Source organism: Pseudomassariella vexata (genome assembly GCF_002105095.1).
Source record: "Pseudomassariella vexata strain CBS 129021 chromosome Unknown BCR38scaffold_2, whole genome shotgun sequence".
NCBI lineage: Eukaryota > Fungi > Ascomycota > Sordariomycetes > Amphisphaeriales > Pseudomassariaceae > Pseudomassariella > Pseudomassariella vexata.
The window spans coordinates 1,528,479-1,546,815 of NW_024467957.1; the positions used below are offsets into that span (position 1 = coordinate 1,528,479).

General features: G+C 52.6%; 5 protein-coding genes across 5 annotated transcripts; 2 read left to right on the forward strand and 3 right to left on the reverse strand.

Annotated features, from left to right (window-relative positions):
* Positions 1-4,558: 4,558 nt before the first annotated feature.
* BCR38DRAFT_420485 (DUF1649 domain protein) lies at positions 4,559-5,830 on the reverse strand. The gene is made up of 3 exons (XM_040859386.1): positions 5,610-5,830; positions 5,127-5,465; positions 4,559-5,017 (listed from the first exon to the last, which is right to left on the reverse strand). Exons 1-3 carry the CDS (start codon positions 5,707-5,709, stop codon positions 4,830-4,832), a joined length of 627 nt encoding a protein of 208 aa, XP_040719885.1. The 5' UTR covers positions 5,710-5,830; the 3' UTR covers positions 4,559-4,829.
* A 350-nt stretch (positions 5,831-6,180) lies between these two features.
* On the forward strand, positions 6,181-7,872 carry BCR38DRAFT_405595 (Peroxin-3 family protein; the record flags this gene model as incomplete). Its single annotated transcript, XM_040857972.1, has 2 exons — positions 6,181-6,724; positions 6,785-7,872. 2 exons carry the CDS (start codon positions 6,181-6,183, stop codon positions 7,870-7,872), a joined length of 1,632 nt encoding a protein of 543 aa, XP_040719886.1.
* Positions 7,873-8,201: 329 nt separating this feature from the next.
* BCR38DRAFT_95832 (Longin-like domain-containing protein) lies at positions 8,202-9,235 on the reverse strand. The gene is made up of 3 exons (XM_040865802.1): positions 9,053-9,235; positions 8,520-8,963; positions 8,202-8,420 (listed from the first exon to the last, which is right to left on the reverse strand). Exons 1-3 carry the CDS (start codon positions 9,093-9,095, stop codon positions 8,317-8,319), a joined length of 591 nt encoding a protein of 196 aa, XP_040719887.1. The 5' UTR covers positions 9,096-9,235; the 3' UTR covers positions 8,202-8,316.
* Positions 9,236-10,182: 947 nt separating this feature from the next.
* On the forward strand, positions 10,183-12,547 carry BCR38DRAFT_334024 (kinase-like domain-containing protein; the record flags this gene model as incomplete). Its single annotated transcript, XM_040855278.1, has 5 exons — positions 10,183-10,350; positions 10,410-10,959; positions 11,027-11,460; positions 11,495-11,632; positions 11,693-12,547. The coding sequence occupies 5 exons, from the start codon at positions 10,183-10,185 to the stop codon at positions 12,545-12,547; spliced, it is 2,145 nt and encodes a 714-aa protein (XP_040719888.1).
* Positions 12,548-13,052: 505 nt separating this feature from the next.
* On the reverse strand, positions 13,053-16,053 carry BCR38DRAFT_95847 (uncharacterized protein). Its single transcript, XM_040865803.1, has 2 exons — positions 15,987-16,053; positions 13,053-15,837 (listed from the first exon to the last, which is right to left on the reverse strand). The coding sequence occupies exon 2, from the start codon at positions 15,769-15,771 to the stop codon at positions 13,495-13,497; it is 2,277 nt and encodes a 758-aa protein (XP_040719889.1). The 5' UTR covers positions 15,772-15,837; positions 15,987-16,053; the 3' UTR covers positions 13,053-13,494.
* Positions 16,054-18,337: the final 2,284 nt, after the last annotated feature.

An 18,337-nucleotide genomic window follows, 5' to 3' on the forward strand; every position in this document is an offset into this window, starting at 1 on the left:
TAAAATCAGTCCGGCGGTTCGATGTTGATCACGACGCGCAAATCACCAGCTGATGGCCATGTCTGATGCGCGTCTGCTCACTCGCACCACCTCCGCCATTTGCACACGTAGATTCTCGGATACTTCTTCCACTCACCGCTCCAGATTGACCGCCAGCAGTCACTGGGTCACATACTTTATCTATTTGGCCCTGCTTGTGCATGCAGCTCTGGGGTTTCGCTACTACGAAGTACGCTGATGTTGCTAGAGTCGAGATATCCTTTGCGGGTGCTCATGCTGGGTTTGATGCGGCGCCTTGATGAGCTGATGAGGTGGCAATGCGTCGAGTTTCCGAAATATGCTCGACCTATGCAGATTGGTGCAGACGACAGATCGTCTTCCGCGGCGGGCGTTCGCTTGATAACAACGTGATGATCAAATGGGACCCTGGCAATACTCTGGCAATGGCTCCAGGGGAGTTCCCAAGCAGCTATCAACCCTAGTTGGTTGCCTCCCATTTCTGGGCTGCATATGTGCCCCCATGTATGAGAGAGCTCTTCTGCAGCTTAAGCTTCTGCACCATCAGCCTGGCTGCTGTGCATCCGGTTGGTTCATTTCTTGTCACCTCGCAGAGAGCGCTCAAGCATGCATGTGATTCCCTTTTCGCGATTCGCAATGCACTCAGCAATATCATCATTCCTCGTGCAACCACCCTTCCCTTCAATGAGGGGCCACCATGCCCCTCCATCCATCCCTCCCTGCTTCGGTTGTCGCGACGGATAGAGCCATTGGCTCGTCTTGGCCAGTCCTTGTAGCAAATGATTCTCTTAATTACTCAAGTGGCTATAAAAAGCCTCCAAGTGGTCCCGGCAATTCGGGAAAGGTTTCACAACTTGGAGGATGCCGAGCACATCGTTTATTTACAACCCTGTCGACCATATCCTGCGTGGCTAGCCAATCAGCGAACGGTTCGCATCTCGTTGTCTTCTATAGCGAAAGTATTATCCAAGATCGACACAGCCAAGCTTCTGTTGAAGTGGCAATAATATATCCGGGAAGTACAGGTTATCTCCAGTTAGATGCTGCCTGTCAGTCTGCCAACCCATTCTCACTCAGCACCCAGGTTTCAGGCGTTTCTTCAAATAACGCTTCAATATGATACAAGCGGCTCGATATCTATGGTATGCGGTACAACGACATCAACCTGGCCGTGATGGCATCACCCGTCTTCTACGAAATCCCTGGAAACGTGCATTATCAGCATCTGATTCTCACCAGTGGGCTGTATCGTGTCCGAAGAATTCGAAATGATTGGCCATTGACCACGCCTATCCACCATTTCCCTGCCAAGTGGCCACCCGGCCGTCTGCAGCTCTTGTAGACGTGTTTCACACTGCCCGAGGAAATGGCATCAGGGCGCCAAGACATGGTGAGATGATGATGGATGTATCCAAAGGCGGATCAGATAATGGCTCACCGTTTCTGTCCTGTCCGCAGTCTTCGGCTGAAGTAGACCGCCTTCTCACCAATTGCCTGCTTATGCCGTATGCTATACTTCCGAAAGTGGTGTTGCGGTAGTCAACATGTGTTTTATTTACTTGCCTCCCGGTGATCCTCGCCGTATCGGCCAACGCTTAAAAGGCTATTTACATGTATCCTCACGGGCTCAACCCAACCTCATCTAGATTCGCTGAAGACGAAAATGGGACGGAAGCTCGCGAATTTCGGGTCTCATGGCGCACGAGGCGCCTACCACGAGGCTCGCCGGAGGACTCAAGCTGAAGAATGCGAGCCTGAATCAAATGTTGAGCAACGAAGACCAGGAAATCTACATGTACTTAGATACTCTTGGCTAACACTTATCGGGCGAATGGGGATTGAATTTCGAGACTTACTCCTATCAGCAAGGCCACGCGGTATCATGCAGGAGAATTGTCCAGCAGCTTTATCGAGTTATTAACCGCATCAACCAAGCATGTTGCCTCGTAACGACATGCCGCGGCAAAATGCGATACCGGACGAGGCATCCAGCAGATCTTGTGGCACGACGAAGCACTGCAATTACAGCATTTTTATCGGGATCTAGATTTGGGTAAAGGTGCCATCAAAGCCACAATCCTCCATGGCGCCCTGAAGTAGAAATTGACAACTCACATTATAGATGCTTCAGTCGCGGCGACGGACGCCCCGACTGGTACGCGTCTCCGAGAGGGCATCTGATACTGTAGAGTGCGATTGTGAGCTGCTAACCACACGCCCAACTATGTGGTGAGGTTACAGGCTGATATGACTGCCATTTTCAGATGCGGGAGACACGCTTCAATATATGCGTTGTGTGTAGTGATGAGTCAGACCTGGCTGGCTCGTATTTTGACGCTGAGTTGGTTGCATGGCCCTTACTAATTCGAGTCACAAGCTGCCTTGTACTTTTTTATACTTCGAAGCCTCGCAGGCAGAGTTATGAATTAGTAACACAGGAAACCACATCCGTTCCACGATGCGGCACAGGTTCTGCCGAAATTCAGACGCTTGCTATCTTTATATGATCTAGTGATATCTCCGGTTGTAAAGCTTAATAGAAATCGAAAACGTCGCTGTGGGCTAAATCTTGCATGTTAAATGGAATCCTCCCTCGACATGGTATATATTTGACTAAGTAGGTCTTTGTTAATTGCCACGGTGAACAACACTGTCTTACGGTAAACAGTCTAAACGGGGAGGATTAAGAGAACAGACACCCTGTGCAGCGTTATTTTGGAGCTTACCTAGAGTTGTTCACCTATTGGAAGTAACCCGCTCGAGTTGTTTCCGTGAAGAGGGTGAAAGAGCTTTATAGTCGAACTCGGAGAGCGAAGTACTCGAGTAATACTCGAACGTCCCACCCACCAAGCCAGATCCGCGCGGTATTTATAATGTCTATTTTCCCTTACACATATATTTACCATCCCAGATATATCGCATACGATCTAACCGCACAAGCGTGACCTTGTGGTGGAACCCCTGAACCTGTACCCAGAGCAACTCAGTTCGTGGCACAACATGGACTATTCTGATGCGATTGTCACCCCCAACAGCTTATCACCTTTTCATGTACTGTACAGAATTTTCAAGAGTCATACGATCCCAGAACTGGCCGTATTCCAGACGGACGCACCGAGGGAAGCTGATAGGAGATAACAGGGGTCTCCTATGGCTCAGGGTAAAAGACGAACAGTCACCGGCAGGGTATTGCAGGCTAGTCTAGCGATATTAGTCTCGTCGAGAAATGAGATCTTCAACGAATCGAAGAATTTTGTAGCCACTAGTATATGGGTGAATAGACATAAGAGTCACATCTTCACATCAAAGTAAAGTAATCGAAGCAGGGAACTACATCATTTGCCTCCATTTGCCCCTATAATATCTACGTTACCGATTGATAAAACTCAAGTTGTTCACAAGATTTTACTGCAACTTGTCCTACTGTGATGGACGTTGATTCCGGCATAGCTATAATATTGCATTATAACAATGACTGGTTAACTGATAAGGACATGGAAACTTGGTACTCAAGTTAACCAGCTGATCTTACATACCATAATAATTCTATCAGCCAGAAGTATGTCGGGGACCAGGCAGATTAGGCAGATCAAAACTGGACAAATAACATATTGTTAGATAATGCACCAGCACAATACAGAGGTTTAGACAAGATATAGCGGCCTACACGCCTAGCTAAAGCATGGCCATACTATGAGATAGATTTTGGCCCCATTGGGACCTCACAAGGACGATCAACCTTATACAACATTAGTAGCGGTTCATATCATGAAGAACCCAGAGTTTTCAGACGGGATCAAATCCTTAATGTATCATGAACCAGAAAGAACAGTAACAGAGTGTTCTTTAAGATGCCGTGAAAGATTGGAGAGTGGAAGAGGAGCATCGAGATATATATATACCATGGCAGAATTTTAGGCCCATGTACAGCATATCCTTCTAGATAATGTGGATACCCATAAACCAGAGTCCTAGAATTCTCAACGTCCACTTCCGAATAATAGGCTCGGGGCAAGAGCAAGCATGTATCCAGGAGAAGTCGGCACTGCAACAGACTTGTGGAAACAACCATAACATATGTTCAACTCAGCACTATTCTTTTGACGCCAACTGTATTTGGTAAGGGTAACCATAATGCTGTCGTTCCACTGGTGTTCCCGGATATCACTTTCTTTTCCGATATACGTACCCATTTCGTGCCATGTCCAACAGAACTGGCTAAGTATTAGGTTAGAGAAGCGGACTCATGTAACTCGATACACCATCGACCTGGGTTGACTCAAGATATAGTCGATGTGGCAAGTAATACTTGTTATGCCTTGGCTAAGAATCCTCAAGGTCACTCAACGCGACGTTTCTATATTGAATCCTGTGGAATGCGGATCTGCTGGAATTCTGGCTACATCGTTGGTTAGGTTATGCAAGTACCCAAGCGGCCTGCGAGGACCCAGCTAAATATGTACGCGTGCCTGCACCAAATGCACTGGGACGGACCTGAGGCCACCAAATTTCCACAAATACATCGATATTAGACAAGAATGGACGACCAATTCTGCTCAAGGTTCAATAGTGAATAAGGTAGTTAGAATTCCAAGTACCGAAGGAGTCACCGCAGTAAAGCCTCGTTATTTGAATGGGTATCAATCATTGGACTCTGTTTAGTCAAGTCCCAAGCAATATCCGCGAAGACCATATCTATCCCAATTCCAGCCGAGCCCTTCCGAACGCCAGCAAATACACCACAAGCTGCGCTAAACGAATGCGTCGTTACAAAAGATTTCACACCCACGACTTCGAGCGAGGAGCCTTCCCTAGTATATGCCCATCCGCGTAGCCCAGCCGGAGTCCTTCTGGTTCACGTTAATCTGGTACGGAAATGGGTTCGCCTCGCTCGTTGTGATGGGTGGGATGTGGTCCTTGTGCTGGTTGACGCATGTAACTATCTTCATGACTGACGTGAGAAGGGTTTGCTCCATGGCCTTGCGAACTTTGGCCCGTTCTGTCGGACTGGTCAGCAACCATCCGATGATCATATAACCAAGAAGCAATAGGGCCGTAACATTCCAAGCCCAAATAAAGCGTCAACGACAGAGTAGTTATCGACTCACCACTCTCCGTCCTGGGCTCTGCAACAGTAACCTTAACGGTCCAGGCTTCCCAACATATTTCCTCGTCCCCTCCTCCATATGCCGCGCGCATATACCACGTCTTTCTCCGCTTCTTCTCAAAGAACTGCACCGAGATGTTGCCTCTGCCACCGCCATTGCCCCCAGAATGCGCATGTGTACGCTCGACACTCAGCTCGCGATCCAGCTCGGCGGCACGCTTCTCAATCATGGTGTCCAGCTCGGCATCCTCGACATAGGGGAGCGTGATGTCCAGCACCTCGCGGGAATGTGGCGTCACGCCAGGGAAGAAGCGGTGGAAGAATATCGTGTGGAGGATAGCTAGTTGGGACCAAGGTTAGCACATGTTCCGAGGCGGGCAAGCTGTGTGCGCAAAGCTGATGATCATCTCCAAAGCGCGCGCGGATAAGCGCGGGGCATTTATCCAGATGGCTCCAGGGGTTTCGAGGCAGAACCGTCGCATACCTCGTACGACATCGCGAACGGATGCAGGGTCGGCGAAAGCCTCGAGGATGAACTCTTGAGGCTGTTGCTGCTCCATGCTAAAGACGGCTTGGGACTCCATCTGGTGGGCGGTGCGTTCACGATAGCAACCAATACGATCTGAGAAGGAAGGTTCCGTTTCGCTAGGCACGCATTCAAGAGTTGGAGGGCTGACAAAGGGATTGGAACTGCGTCACTCGCGGGCCACTTGAGTGCAATCGATAAGGACCCACAGGCCCCCAACTACAAGGTTCTTCATGCAATTGCAACGACCAACTCTGATGCAATTTTTGGCGAGACAAGAGTGTGGCTGATGCTAATTAACAACGCCTGACGCGCTTGACTGGCCGACACCCAAGCTTGGGAGATTTCCACGCAAATCAGAAGGTACCGAGGCCCACGTTGGGTGCCGTTCCAGTTGACTTAACTCTGGGCGCGAGCACGAGGCTAGCTTATCCGAACACTGAACTGTCCTTGACTCTACATTTTATGACGAGATAGCTCTTTTGCCAATTGCGAAGAGCTCAAGGTTGCTTGAGAGCAAGCGGCCACCATGTTATCCGCAACGCGACGGTGGTTCCAGCGCAACAGGACGCCAATTGCTATCGGCGTAGGCGTTGTTGGCGCCGGCTATCTAGCAACACAGTATGTGCTAGGCAAAATCAACGATGCACGCGAACGCATGAGTAGCGATCGTATCGCGAAGGAGAACCTGCGGCGGCGATTCGAGCAGAACCAGGAGGATTGCACCTTTACTGTCTTGGCTTTACTCCCGACGGCGACAACCAATATCCTCGAAGCGATGAACACGGAAAAGATCACATTGGAAATCCAGCAGATGAAGGGCGCTGCCAGGAGCGCGAAAGCCGGAGAGCATGCGGCAACACCACCGAGCATTGCAGATACCACCTTGACAGAAGAGGAGGGCAAGAGCGTAGCAAGCTTGCAGAGCGAGAGCGGCGTCCATGCAAGTCAGGTGGTACTACCTACGCCGTCTGCCGCTGGCGAAGGTGCGCAGGAGGGGGTCCAGACTGCTCCGACAGCACAGAAGACGAGAAGGACGAAACGACAGCTTTGGGATGATCTAACAATCAGCTGTGAGTGCTGCCCCGAGCATCGTCCGATAGTTCAACCTGGGCCTAAACTGACATGCGCAGCCATAACACGGGCTTTCACTCTTGTCTATACCCTCAGCCTTCTCACCATGTTGACCCGAGTTCAATTAAATCTTCTGGGCCGAAGAAGTTACCTCTCAAGTGTCGTGTCGCTAGCAACAGGAACCATGCAATCGACCATTAGCTTGGAAAACAATGACGACAATGACGACGATAACGCGGAACAGGTGTACGGAAGTGACTTTGACACAAACCGGAAATATCTCACCTTTAGTTGGTGGTTGTTGAATCGCGGGTGGATCGACGTAGGAGAACGAGTCGAAGAAGCGGTCAGAGATGTGTTCGGGCACTTGAGTCCTCGGGACCTGTTGAGTTTCGACCAATTTTGGCAGCTGACACTTGAGGTGCGGAAAAAGGTTGAAGGCAGGGCAGAAACAGACCGAAAGGGATCTAAATGGCTGCCAAACCTCCTACCTCCAAGCACCCTGGAGGACTTTGTGCTCAGGGAATCAGGTGTCTTGGGCGAAAGCGCGACTGCGGAAACGCAAACCGAGACCTCGTCACCATCAACAACGGCTCCCTCGCTTCGACGCTTACTAGATGAGACGTCAGACCTCATTGACTCACCTGCCTTCTCCCACGTGCTCACCCTTCTTCTTGACGCGGGCTTCTCCGTGCTGCTATCGAAGAAGCTTTTACAGGGGGCTTTCGAGCTCACCGCGACCATCCCGGAATTAGAAGAGGAGCAGGCGTCAAAGATCGTTCTGCTCCCCAAGATCTTGTCTGTGCTGACAAGACAAGCACATGCCATTGGCAACGGCATGCCGAACGAGTACCTACAAGAGATGGAGCAGGTTCCTAACCTGGAAGCCTTCGCGGCGGTTGTGTATTCGAGCAACTGGGAAAATGAGGTCCAGCAAAATGGTCTCTCTGTGCAGGCAGTGGAGGATGTGGGAAAACTAGCCCCTGAAAGCAGCATGAGACCGACGCAGGCCTCTGGGGTTCCGACACTGGACGATGAAAGCGTAGTGTTGGTTGACAACGAGGCGATGCCGGCATCTTTTAATGAACCAAGTCAGATGTCGTTTGAGAGCGTCTGGGAGCGGACGGTAGAGCAAAAGCGAGGATGATAGATGAATTATGCACTGGGGGCTTGGAGCATTGTGAGACCATGACTGGCATATAATCTTTGGATGCGTGGGCTTGGTGGATATACATGGCATACTGTATTATGACAACTTGACCGATGTGGCTGTATAGACAGCCTGTGTAAGATTATGGCAACTGAGGAGATCTCGGCTACGAAAAGAGCTACACTCGAGTCAACGAAGACCCGGTTCTCCATGCTCTCGTGTCTTCTGCCATTGCTTTTTCCATGGCGTAACCACGGAATACGCGACCCGCATAGATTCTTCCCGGGGAGATTCGGTAGTTCTCAAGTGAGCCAATCCTTAACCCGTCGAATCCGGGACTCTACCCCTGCTGACGTGTTACCTCTTTCCAACTTCGCACATCAAACCTTCGCTCCTGTTATCACGGCCAAGGAAAGCAGGGGCCAGGAGCGAAGCCCTTTTTCACATCAGCCCCCTAATGAACCTATCCAACCCCAACTCAAACATCTCGTTCCGCACGCCCTCTCCACCCTTATGTTCGACAGGCGAGAGCGGGTTCTTGACGACTAAATAACCAAACGAGTCAGTCAGCCGTACTACACACACGCGCACAATCATGCTTCCTCTTCTCCGCCGTCCCCTTTCCCGGCTTCCCATTAACTCACCATACTCAACCCAAAGGTTGATATAAATCTGATGCAGCACATTCCGCATGCTCGGCGCCCCAGGCTCCGTCAGCATGGCAAAGCGCAGGTTCGTTAGCGTCTCGTAGTAGTGCATCTTATACTGGCCCGTGCGGAAGCTGATGAAGGCGTCGTCGTCACCGCCCAGCTTGCGCGTCATGTTGCGCAGACTGAACACCGTCCCGAAGATGAGCTTGGCGTCGTCGCCTGCCCGCCGCGTCCGTCGCGCTTGTTGCTGCTCTGCGCGGGCCACATTCTCGTTCGTGGCCGCGACAACACCACCGCCGCGGCGAGGGTCGTGTGGCCCGGGGGGGGAGGTGAGGCCGCCGGTAGAGGTGCTGCTGGGTGGTAGGTCGGCGGCGCTGCGGCCGGTGAGGGAGGGTGGTCGGGGAGGGGAGATCCAGAGTTTGGAGTAGATGCATTCGGCTGGTGGTGGAGGTGGTGAAAGTTAGCAACTACAACTTGTTGTTTGAAGACATGCGGTTGCATTGGGGAATCGAGGGAGCAGGGCGTACTGTGTCGGTCAAAGATATAGAAGGAATAGACCTGGACCGGCATGGCTCAGACTGGATGATGCTGGCATGCACATGCCCACATCAGGAATTGAGTGCGTGTTTGGCCGTATTCTCGTCTTTGGAGCTCTTTAATGTAAGGGTCGCTGCTTCAGTCGTCTCTGGACTGCAAATCTACGTGTCGAGGCTGTAGTTATTACAAGCTCAAGGGTAGCTTGGCTTGCAATCAATCTAGGCTCCAAGTTTGCGCAGTTGCAGGTGGTCCCCGGGGGTTTCTTTGGCCCCCAACTCACCACTTTGCTTAACGAGAGCCGCCTAGCCGCTAAGATGGCGGGGTTCCGTAGCTCTCAATACCGCCACGGTCCCAGAACTGTAGAAGCAGCAGATTGCCGGATGACCAGAGAGTGGATGCGCACTGCACCCTACCTTCTGCACTTGCGCCCATTTGTTATCTCGTCGCGACCAGACCGGGATGCTGCAGCCAGGGTAATGGGCCATCTGGGGACCCTGATTCGCTGCTTTGCGGGATGAGCGGTCGTTGGGCTGAAGCAGAGTCCAAAGCTAGAAGTCGAGGTTGAATTGGAGGGGGGCAGGAAGCTGCCTTGTGTCAGTTCTGAAAAATCGACAGTCCGTCTGTCTGCCTTCGGTTCTGAAATCAGCCCTTCTGCCTACAACCTGCTAGATAGCCCTGTAAATATATGTTTTTGTTCTTCCACTTCAAAGCGTCCTCCTGGTCCTGCGCCTGCCGAATGCTGTGTAAACTGGAGCCAGAGCTCTCGTCGACCCTCGTCTTTTAACGTGATTGTCGAGTTGGTATAAATAAGGATCTGCACCGAAAACCACACCACCTGCGGACTTTGCTCGCTTGGCCCGACGCAGCTATGACGGAACCCATCACGGCAACAGCCCTGTCGGCACCAGAGTTACCGTCACAAACACAGTCACAGTCGCAACCACCACCGCAGCCGCTGCCGTTCCAACCGTCCGATCTTGTGGGCTCTGCGACAGGTGGACATGACAGTACGCACAGTCTGCCGTCGCCCCAAATCGCCATCCATGAAGCTTTCACCATGCCTGTGGCCCAGCGGCCATCTCTCGCCTCTCACACATACCAGTAAGAAGACCCCGCTGAAATGGCCTTGACTCGGAGGCAACACGATGCCAATGGCAATGTGGTGTTGAATGGTGACCTGGCTGCTAATAACGGCACCTCTGCGCCTAGATCTGCGCCCGCTGTGCAGCAGTTCCAGAGTCCCCTGAGACAGCACAAGAGAACGCCTTCGCAACATCGAGAAGTCAAGGTGGGTTGCCTGAAGTATTATACCCCACATGCGGTGCCCGGCCTAAGAGTTGCAAACAGGAAACGTTGAATGCGCGGTCCGAGTACATGAGCGACGACACCGAAGGCACCAAACACATAATCAACCAGTATATCATTAAGGAGGAGATTGGCCGAGGCTCCTATGGCGCCGTCCACCTCGCAACCGACCAGTTCGGCAACGAGTATGCCGTCAAGGAGTTCTCCAAGACGCGTCTTCGAAAACGAGCACAGTCCAATATCCTGAAGCGACCACAAGGAGCAAAGCCCGGCCGTTTCCCTCCAGGACGAGGTATGCGGGCATCATGGTCCCAGCACATGAGAGCGCTCAGCAACCACGATGCCGCCGAAGCAAAGGACTCGCTGTTTCTGATTCGCGAGGAGATTGCCATCATGAAGAAGCTGAATCACCCGAATCTGGTGTCCTTGATCGAGGTCCTCGACGACCCCGAGGAGGATTCCTTGTACATGGTGCTGGAAATGTGCAAAAAGGGCGTCATCATGAAAGTAGGCCTTGACGACCAGGCAGACCCCTATCCGGAAGAAAGCTGTCGCCATTGGTTCCGTGACCTGATCTTGGGCATTGAGTATTGTATGTGTTCTTTGCGTGACCCCCCTCCCCGGACTCGGGCCGTGTCTAAGACTAAGACTGCACACAGTACATGCGCAAGGAGTGGTGCACCGAGACATCAAGCCGGACAACTTACTCCTAACTCAAGACGATGTCCTGAAGATTGTCGATTTTGGCGTTTCGGAAATGTTCGAAAAACCAGAAGATATGAAAACGGCCAAATCTGCGGGCTCGCCTGCATTCTTGCCCCCGGAGCTCTGCAGGTCCAAACACGGCGACATCTCAGGCAAAGCAGCCGATATCTGGTCCATGGGAGTTTCGTTGTATTGTTTGAAGTATGGCCGGCTGCCGTTCAGACGAATCAATGTGCTCGAAATGTACGAGGCCATTCGCACCGAAGGTCTTGAGCTGCCCCCTGATGAAAATCGGGATTTCGTGGACCTGATATCAAGGCTACTGGACAAAAATGCCGAAACGAGGATAGGCATGCGTGAAATCAGAGCAAGTACCTTGACGAGCCTTGTCACACATGAAGAAGCAAGTCTAACCGTGATAGAACCACTCTTGGGTGACGAAAGGAGGCAGCGATCCTCTGCTATCTGAAGAGGAGAACTGCGAGAACATGGTCGAGCCACCTAATGAGCTCGAAGTTAATCATGCCTTTACTCGCAAAATGAGCCACATGCTTGTGGTGGTGAGTAAAAAACCCGTGCATAGCATAAGACTCATGGCAGTAGCTAAGAAACAATTTTAGATGGTTGCCATCCACAAATTCAAGGCGCTCATAAACAAGAGCCGAGTCGGCACCCCAGAAGCAAGAACACCGCGGAAATCCAAGACACTGGACGTTCCGATTCACGCCCTGGAGGCTCCTGAGCCAGCCGTACGACCCATCAATACTGAAGAGCTCCCATCGCGACCGCCCCCCCCGCACAAAGCGACGGCGGAAGAGGCCGCCGAGCTTATTGAGGCGCGGAAAGCCTACCATGCTGCTACCACGGACGCGAGAAACCCCCCCGCATTAGACACGTCAGGCAAGGGCCAGGCGCACGATCCCACGTCAGCGGAGCCGCGCTTCCTGGGCATCGGCACGGGGGTCAGCGACGAATTCGCCACGTCCGAGTCCCCAGCCGATGTCGTATCCGACTCGCCTACGGGAATCGACTTCGACGTCTACGACCGGGCTTTCTCCGACGAGGTGGAACGCATTCGCTCCTCCTCGGAGAAGCAGGGCCGTCGCCGGACCACGTACCTGACCAAGTTCGTGAGCGAGAAGGAAAAGTACTTCGGTGATGAGTGTATGGTCATGGAGGCCGGACGCAGTATTCCCTCCTTAGTCGCCAACACTCGCGGCAAGGCGAGCTCGGCGGCCGCGAAGACCTGGAGCCATATTGCCCTGGGATACGGCAAGGAGGGAAGCACGGCGACTACTTCCGACGCTACTGGCGAGCAGGAGCCGAGCAGGCCGGGGCTGTGGAAGGGGAAGGCGGAAACCAAGAGGAATGAGACGCAAGAGTTTATCAGGGAGACGGGGCACCGGTTCGCCGACCTGGTATCCGCTACGATGCATGGTACAAAGGCCAAGTCAGGCGGCGGTGAGTCAAGTTGAGGACACCGCACAGTGCCATGGCCTTTGCTTTGTTCTTCTGCTGGTCTCTCCACTTGTTGCAGACCTTTGATTGTTACTTAATTGGAAGCGAGTATTATTACACAATGGATTGCTGCAGGGTTTTTTTTGGTGGCGTTTACGACTAGCTTTACGAGGACTGCAGTCGAACGGTTGGTTGGGAGGAAAACTTGAGCTAACATGAAAAAGAAATTGTTTTTGCGTGGAAGATGCGTTTGGCTTGCACGGATATAGGTTATGATGCACAAGCTCTTAATTTGGAGGCAGGGCTGTGGGAGTAATAGAAGGAGACAAGGTTCGATTTGTGACGTCTCATTCAAGTAGATTCGGCTGCTGCGTCTTAGCATACCGATCTCAAGAGAGGTGCACATGTGTAAGAGTAAAATTCCATTACCATTGGGCTGGCTGTACGCGTGTAGAGCTATCAAATCCATAAGAAGCCGCCCCGGCTCCTATTCCGTCGCAATGCCTGGCCGTTACCGCTGCCGTTTCCGATACAGATAGCCGCACATTATCAGCATCAATTTAGGTATCAAGTCCAACCTCCCTTCGTTATCCCAGTATCCATCCATCTAGTCTCGTAGTAAAGGCCTGCGTGTGCCAACGCCCCTCGCCCAAGTGTCGACCCTGACCCCAAGATCAGATTTAAAAACAAAACATCGCACGCTCAATGACAATCAAAAGGAAACCCAAGTTCCCCGCATACAGCCGTGTAGTATGTACTCAAGACACGTGGCGTCATTAACGTCCAAACAATAGACAAGAAGGCCGTGAGGCGTAAAGGCAGTTAATAGGTCTACAAGTCCAGTTGCCACCTTGCTAGCAGAAATGTAGCAGTTGTTCCACCTGGGTACAGATGGTCAGGACAGAAGTCGAGTGTGCCGTAGTCATTCAGTCGTAAGTCGTCACAAGGATCCGTATCGTTGATATTAGAAGGTAGTCGTGAAGCTCCGGCCAAGGACAGGTTTGGAGGATTTGGAGGGGCCATTGGATGTCGTGTTGCCGCCAATTCTTTCGAAGCCTTGCAGAATATCCAGGCCAGGGCAGTTTTCCTCGTTCTCCTCGAACAGCCGGGTCGCGAAATCGTCGAGATTAGTCCAGTCGGCCTGCTTGGCAGAGGGCGTTGCCCGTGCCGCAATGGGAGACTGCAAGAAAAACTTGCTAGGCGATGACAGCCCTTCAAAGACCTTGCTGGGGGTGTCGTAAGTCAAGGGGAAAGACTGCTGGGGCACCTTTAAGTAGGGACCCGACGTGACCGATTTGCTCGAGGCGGAATTGGTAATGTCGCCGAGGCAACTCGTCGAATGAGCTCGATCCATGCGCATTCTCTTAACCGAGCGCTTAACCGGGGAGCCGTTGTCCGCCGAGGCAAAGAAAGACTCAAGCGATCCGTCTTGGAAGATATCGAAATCAGGACCTTCGTTAACGAAATCATTGAAACTGAAGAGGGTATCGTCGATGTTGAACGCGGGGCTCCAAGGCGCAACATCTTCTGACAGGTTGCTAACCCGGCGAAGAGGAGAGTTGAGCATGTGGTTGACCTTGTCTCGATGCATCCGCAGGTTTGTGTTTGGTGAAACCGAAGGAGGCGGCTTGGGGGGGGCCTTGATCTTCACAGCGGGTGTCAAAGGAGGGAGCATCTGACTCGACTCGTTGGCCCGGCGGAGAGGGGACGAGGATGGTGGCGCGAACCCGTATGAACGGGCTTTCGTGGGACTGTCATATGAGGAAGCTCGAAGACGGGCAATCTCCTCCTCCGCACGTCCTCGCTTGATCCTGGGACGATCCGCTTCGGACGTCAGGACTCGACTGCCTTGGTTAGGACGCATAGCGGACGATTCCAGGGATGAGATGTAGCCACTGTCGTCCAGCGAACCGTCCATGGACGCAAACTTGCGTTTGTGCGTGCGCGCACCCGAGGAAGCCGGGTTGCGCGAGACAGGAGGCGGTGTGTTGCTCCGGTGCTCCATATGCCGTGGCATCGGGGGTGACGAATGCATTGCCGCTGGGAGAGGAGAGTACATGCTGTTGTCCATGGATCCTTCCGGCTCTGTTTTATCGACCTGTTCCTCCGGAGTGACGTTGTCCGACAATGGAATGGTAGCGTCCGACGAAACCTCGGGTGCCGTGGTGGCCGGTGCGTTTGATGGCACAGAGTGTTGAGGGTACAATGTAGACTGCGCGGGCAGTAGTGGTGGCGGCAGAGACGGTCCTGGAAACCCGTCGTGAAAGGCATGTGGTTCCAGATGGGCGGGCTCAAGCCGCGTCGACATGACAGGAACGTTCTCCGCACTCGTCGCAGACTTTCTCGCCGGTCTCTCCTTCATGAACTGCAACTCCATTCCGGGCTCAATGGCCCAGTAGTTTCCCTTTCCTGGATCGTCCTTGGGTCGCTCCTGTTTGATGAACGCTTTATTCAGACTCAGGTTGTGACGGATGCTGTTCTGCCAACCCGCATCATTGGCATTGTAGAACGAGAACGTGTCTGAAATCCACTTGTAGATCTGGGACAAGGTTAGGCGGCGGTTGGGAGCGCGAAGAATGGCCATCCCGATGAGTTGCGCGTAACTGTGGCCTGGCTTCGATCCGTCGTCGGTGATGGCGGGAAAGGAATCGTGACGCGGAAGCCCACTCTCGTCCAGTTGCATTTTCTTTGCCGGTCGTGCCTCCTTGATCTGGGCAGCTTCGAGCAGTGATCGTTTCCCTGGAGCCTTGTAGTAGTTCTCGAGGTTGATGTTAAAAGGCGCCGGGGCCGGCGGCGCCGGGTACAGAGTCGGGTGGACGTTCTCCTTGCCATAGTTCAGATGCGCATCCACGGCGGGCTTCTGCACGACCGTCTTAAACCTCGACATTAACGGTTGTTTCTTCTGCATCGAATCGGTCGTCTGCCCATTCATGTTGGGCGGCATCAACGATACCGAGTTCATCTTGTTGCCGTGGGATTTGAGAGGGGTCAACGGCGATGCGCCCGTCGCCTTGAAGGGCGAATTCTGGTGCATGGGTCCATTTGGAGGGTTGAAGACGACATTGCCATTGGATGAGGTTTGCAGCGCTCTACGTGGTGAGTTCTGCTTGCCAAAGGTGGTGGGCATCAGCGCCCTGCTCATGGAAGGTGGTGCATGTTGATCGAAGAAGTCGTGACCAGTATTATCCTGATAAATCTGCAGCGGCTCATTGGCCCCCGCAAAACGCGTCGGTTTGGCCATGACGGCCAAGAGTTGGTATATGGATATTAAGGGCGCTTTGTTCTGGCGGCTGCAGGCGCTGGCTACCTTCACGATGTTAGTTGGACCATCGGGATTGGCAGCGGCGATGATAATGTATCTTGGGCGGGAACTAGAACTAGACAGCGTCTCGAGACTTCTTCCCACGCTCTGGGGGCGCCATGATGGGTTGCGCGAGAAGTTGCGGATCTACTCACCTTTGATCGGGTTCGCAATTTTAATTAGCGGTGGAGCCTGAAGCAAGGGGGCTTGTGGCGCGCTGCGAGTGGATGAGCCTCGATTAGATGTCTCAGTAACGATGATCGAGATGTCGGTGAGCAAACAGCTGATTCAGTCTTCGTACTCATGGGAGGCGGTGATGGAAGTCGAAAGAGCTGGGTTAGTCGCTGGCGGTAGCGATGACACCGATTGAGCGATGGTGCTATGTATGTATGTACGTATGTATGTATGTATGCGGGTGGGAGAAAGGTGAGATGGATGGACGGATGGATGGAGAGCGTTGCGACGGAGGAATACTTCTGGGGATGAGGGGAAGAAAAAACGGATTGGCACAGCCGTGGGGGATTAGATGGCCAAGATGGGATTTTGACAGTGCGTACGAGTAAGAGAAGAAGAGGTCAATGGAACGCCGGCCACGGGCCAGTGAGTGAGTTGCAGGAAGTCCCAATCTATCTTAGGTCCAGAGTGCCAGCGCCAGCTCATCAGCAGAGCGCGATCCACCTAAACGGAAGTGTGGATCCCTTCGGTGCGTGAGGATGCAGAAAAGGATTGGACGGGATAGCCGTGGGCTGACACGATGATGTGCAAGGTTGTGCGAAGGGAAGAAGCTTGCTAGGGCAAGCTGGGAATGTCTTAACCCTGGCAACCCTGGCGCAGCGAGGGATCCTGGCCTGGAGGCTTGGAGGATGCGCTGGCGGCTCAAGCTGGTTGGATGGATGGTACGATGGTGGAGGGCCTGCCGAATGGGTCACTGATCAGAGAGTTGCAGCAGGGTCAAGCAGAGCAGGAGGACGGCCGCGAGGCACACGGCAAGTCTGCAAGCATGTCGTAGGGGACGTTTGGAGGCGAGCTAGGGTGCGGGAGATATCATGGAGAAGATGAACCGGACGTGCGGGATGCTGCAACCGTCAGGGCGCACACCAAGGCTGTCGTTACAGATGTCGTCCTAAAGATATTAAGCTCATCAAGAAGCTCTCTCTCGCAAAGATGCTGTGCTCGTGCAATCATGTCCTTGCTGCTAGTGGCCAGTGGGAGCTGCAGGTGTATCGGTGAGTTTGGGGTTGATGAGATGACCCAAGCGGATTGGATGGCAGTTGCGCCCAGAACGCGTTTCATGGCCGCTGACGCTAGTCAAAACGCGTGGATTTTTGTTGATCTCGCTTAACGCGTTGGGCCAATTAGGGCACTTTATTTGACCTCACTTGGTCTTGGCGCAGGCCTTGCTGGCGCTTCTGCTCCAACTCTTGCCGCCTCGCCTGATGCGAAATGTTAAAAAGAACGCATGGAAAGAAGGGAAAAGCCATTTGAGACACCGTTCAAAGTCTGATGGCCGACTAGACGACCAGATCTCAATCTAGGTTGCTTGTTTCGGCCCCGAAGGCCTCTAGAAGCAGTTTCATTCTTCGCGAATTTCATTACTCGTATCGATGTGAGCAGCAGTCTCGCAGTAGTTGGCTATTCTAACAAAAACGGTTGGCCACAACTTGATTCGTGCTTGACTTTGACCAACGAGGCCAACATTCTCAAGCTTTTGGTGCGGCGCAAGTCTGCATTCGTGGCATATCCAAGTAAAGACCAGGCCAGGGCTACCAGGGTCGCGAAAAATGACATCACAGGCGATCGCCATTCGGCAGATACACCCAGGCTATCGTCGATCGAATTTTCATTCCCGGCAACCCGCCAGGTCTCAGACCACGAAGCATGATCCGTGCTTTGCGACCGAAGAGGACTTTCAGGGTTGTCTATTTACGATGTTTTTTCCCCTCAGAAAGAGGAAAAGAAAACGGCGAATCGCATAGGCTTCCATGAGCGCAGTCCGGGAATGCCTAGGCTCGCTAGACCACAATATTGCGAATGCTCATTTCGAATTTCCATCTTCCCAATGCACCAAAACGGACAACTCATGGCTCTATCTAGACCCCGTCACATCTATCAGGCTAAAAGTGACGGCATTGACATATCAGACAAGGATCCAGGAAGCGCAGTGCTCCCACAGTCTCGAAAAAAATGGAGAACCAGCCGTTAGCTTGTGGAAGCCTTCCATCGTGTGTTTTAGTCCGTTTTCTTTGCGCCAGTATGTCGCAATGGCCCACTGCTGAAAGTTTCTTCGCTATGAATTCTTGGTGAATTCTAGAGTTTCTCTTGCGTCCAGGCTGACTGCCTTGGCATGCCACCGAGGTGTTGTGTTGAAAATCTCCGATATTCTCAGGAACTCGAACGTTGGACCGCGTACCCCTGTGTTATATGCATTGCTTTTATCTTGGTCAGCCGACAAAGCTCTGTCTGCCGTCTGCACCCCGGTCTTGCTCTCCTCCATTTTTGACGGGTT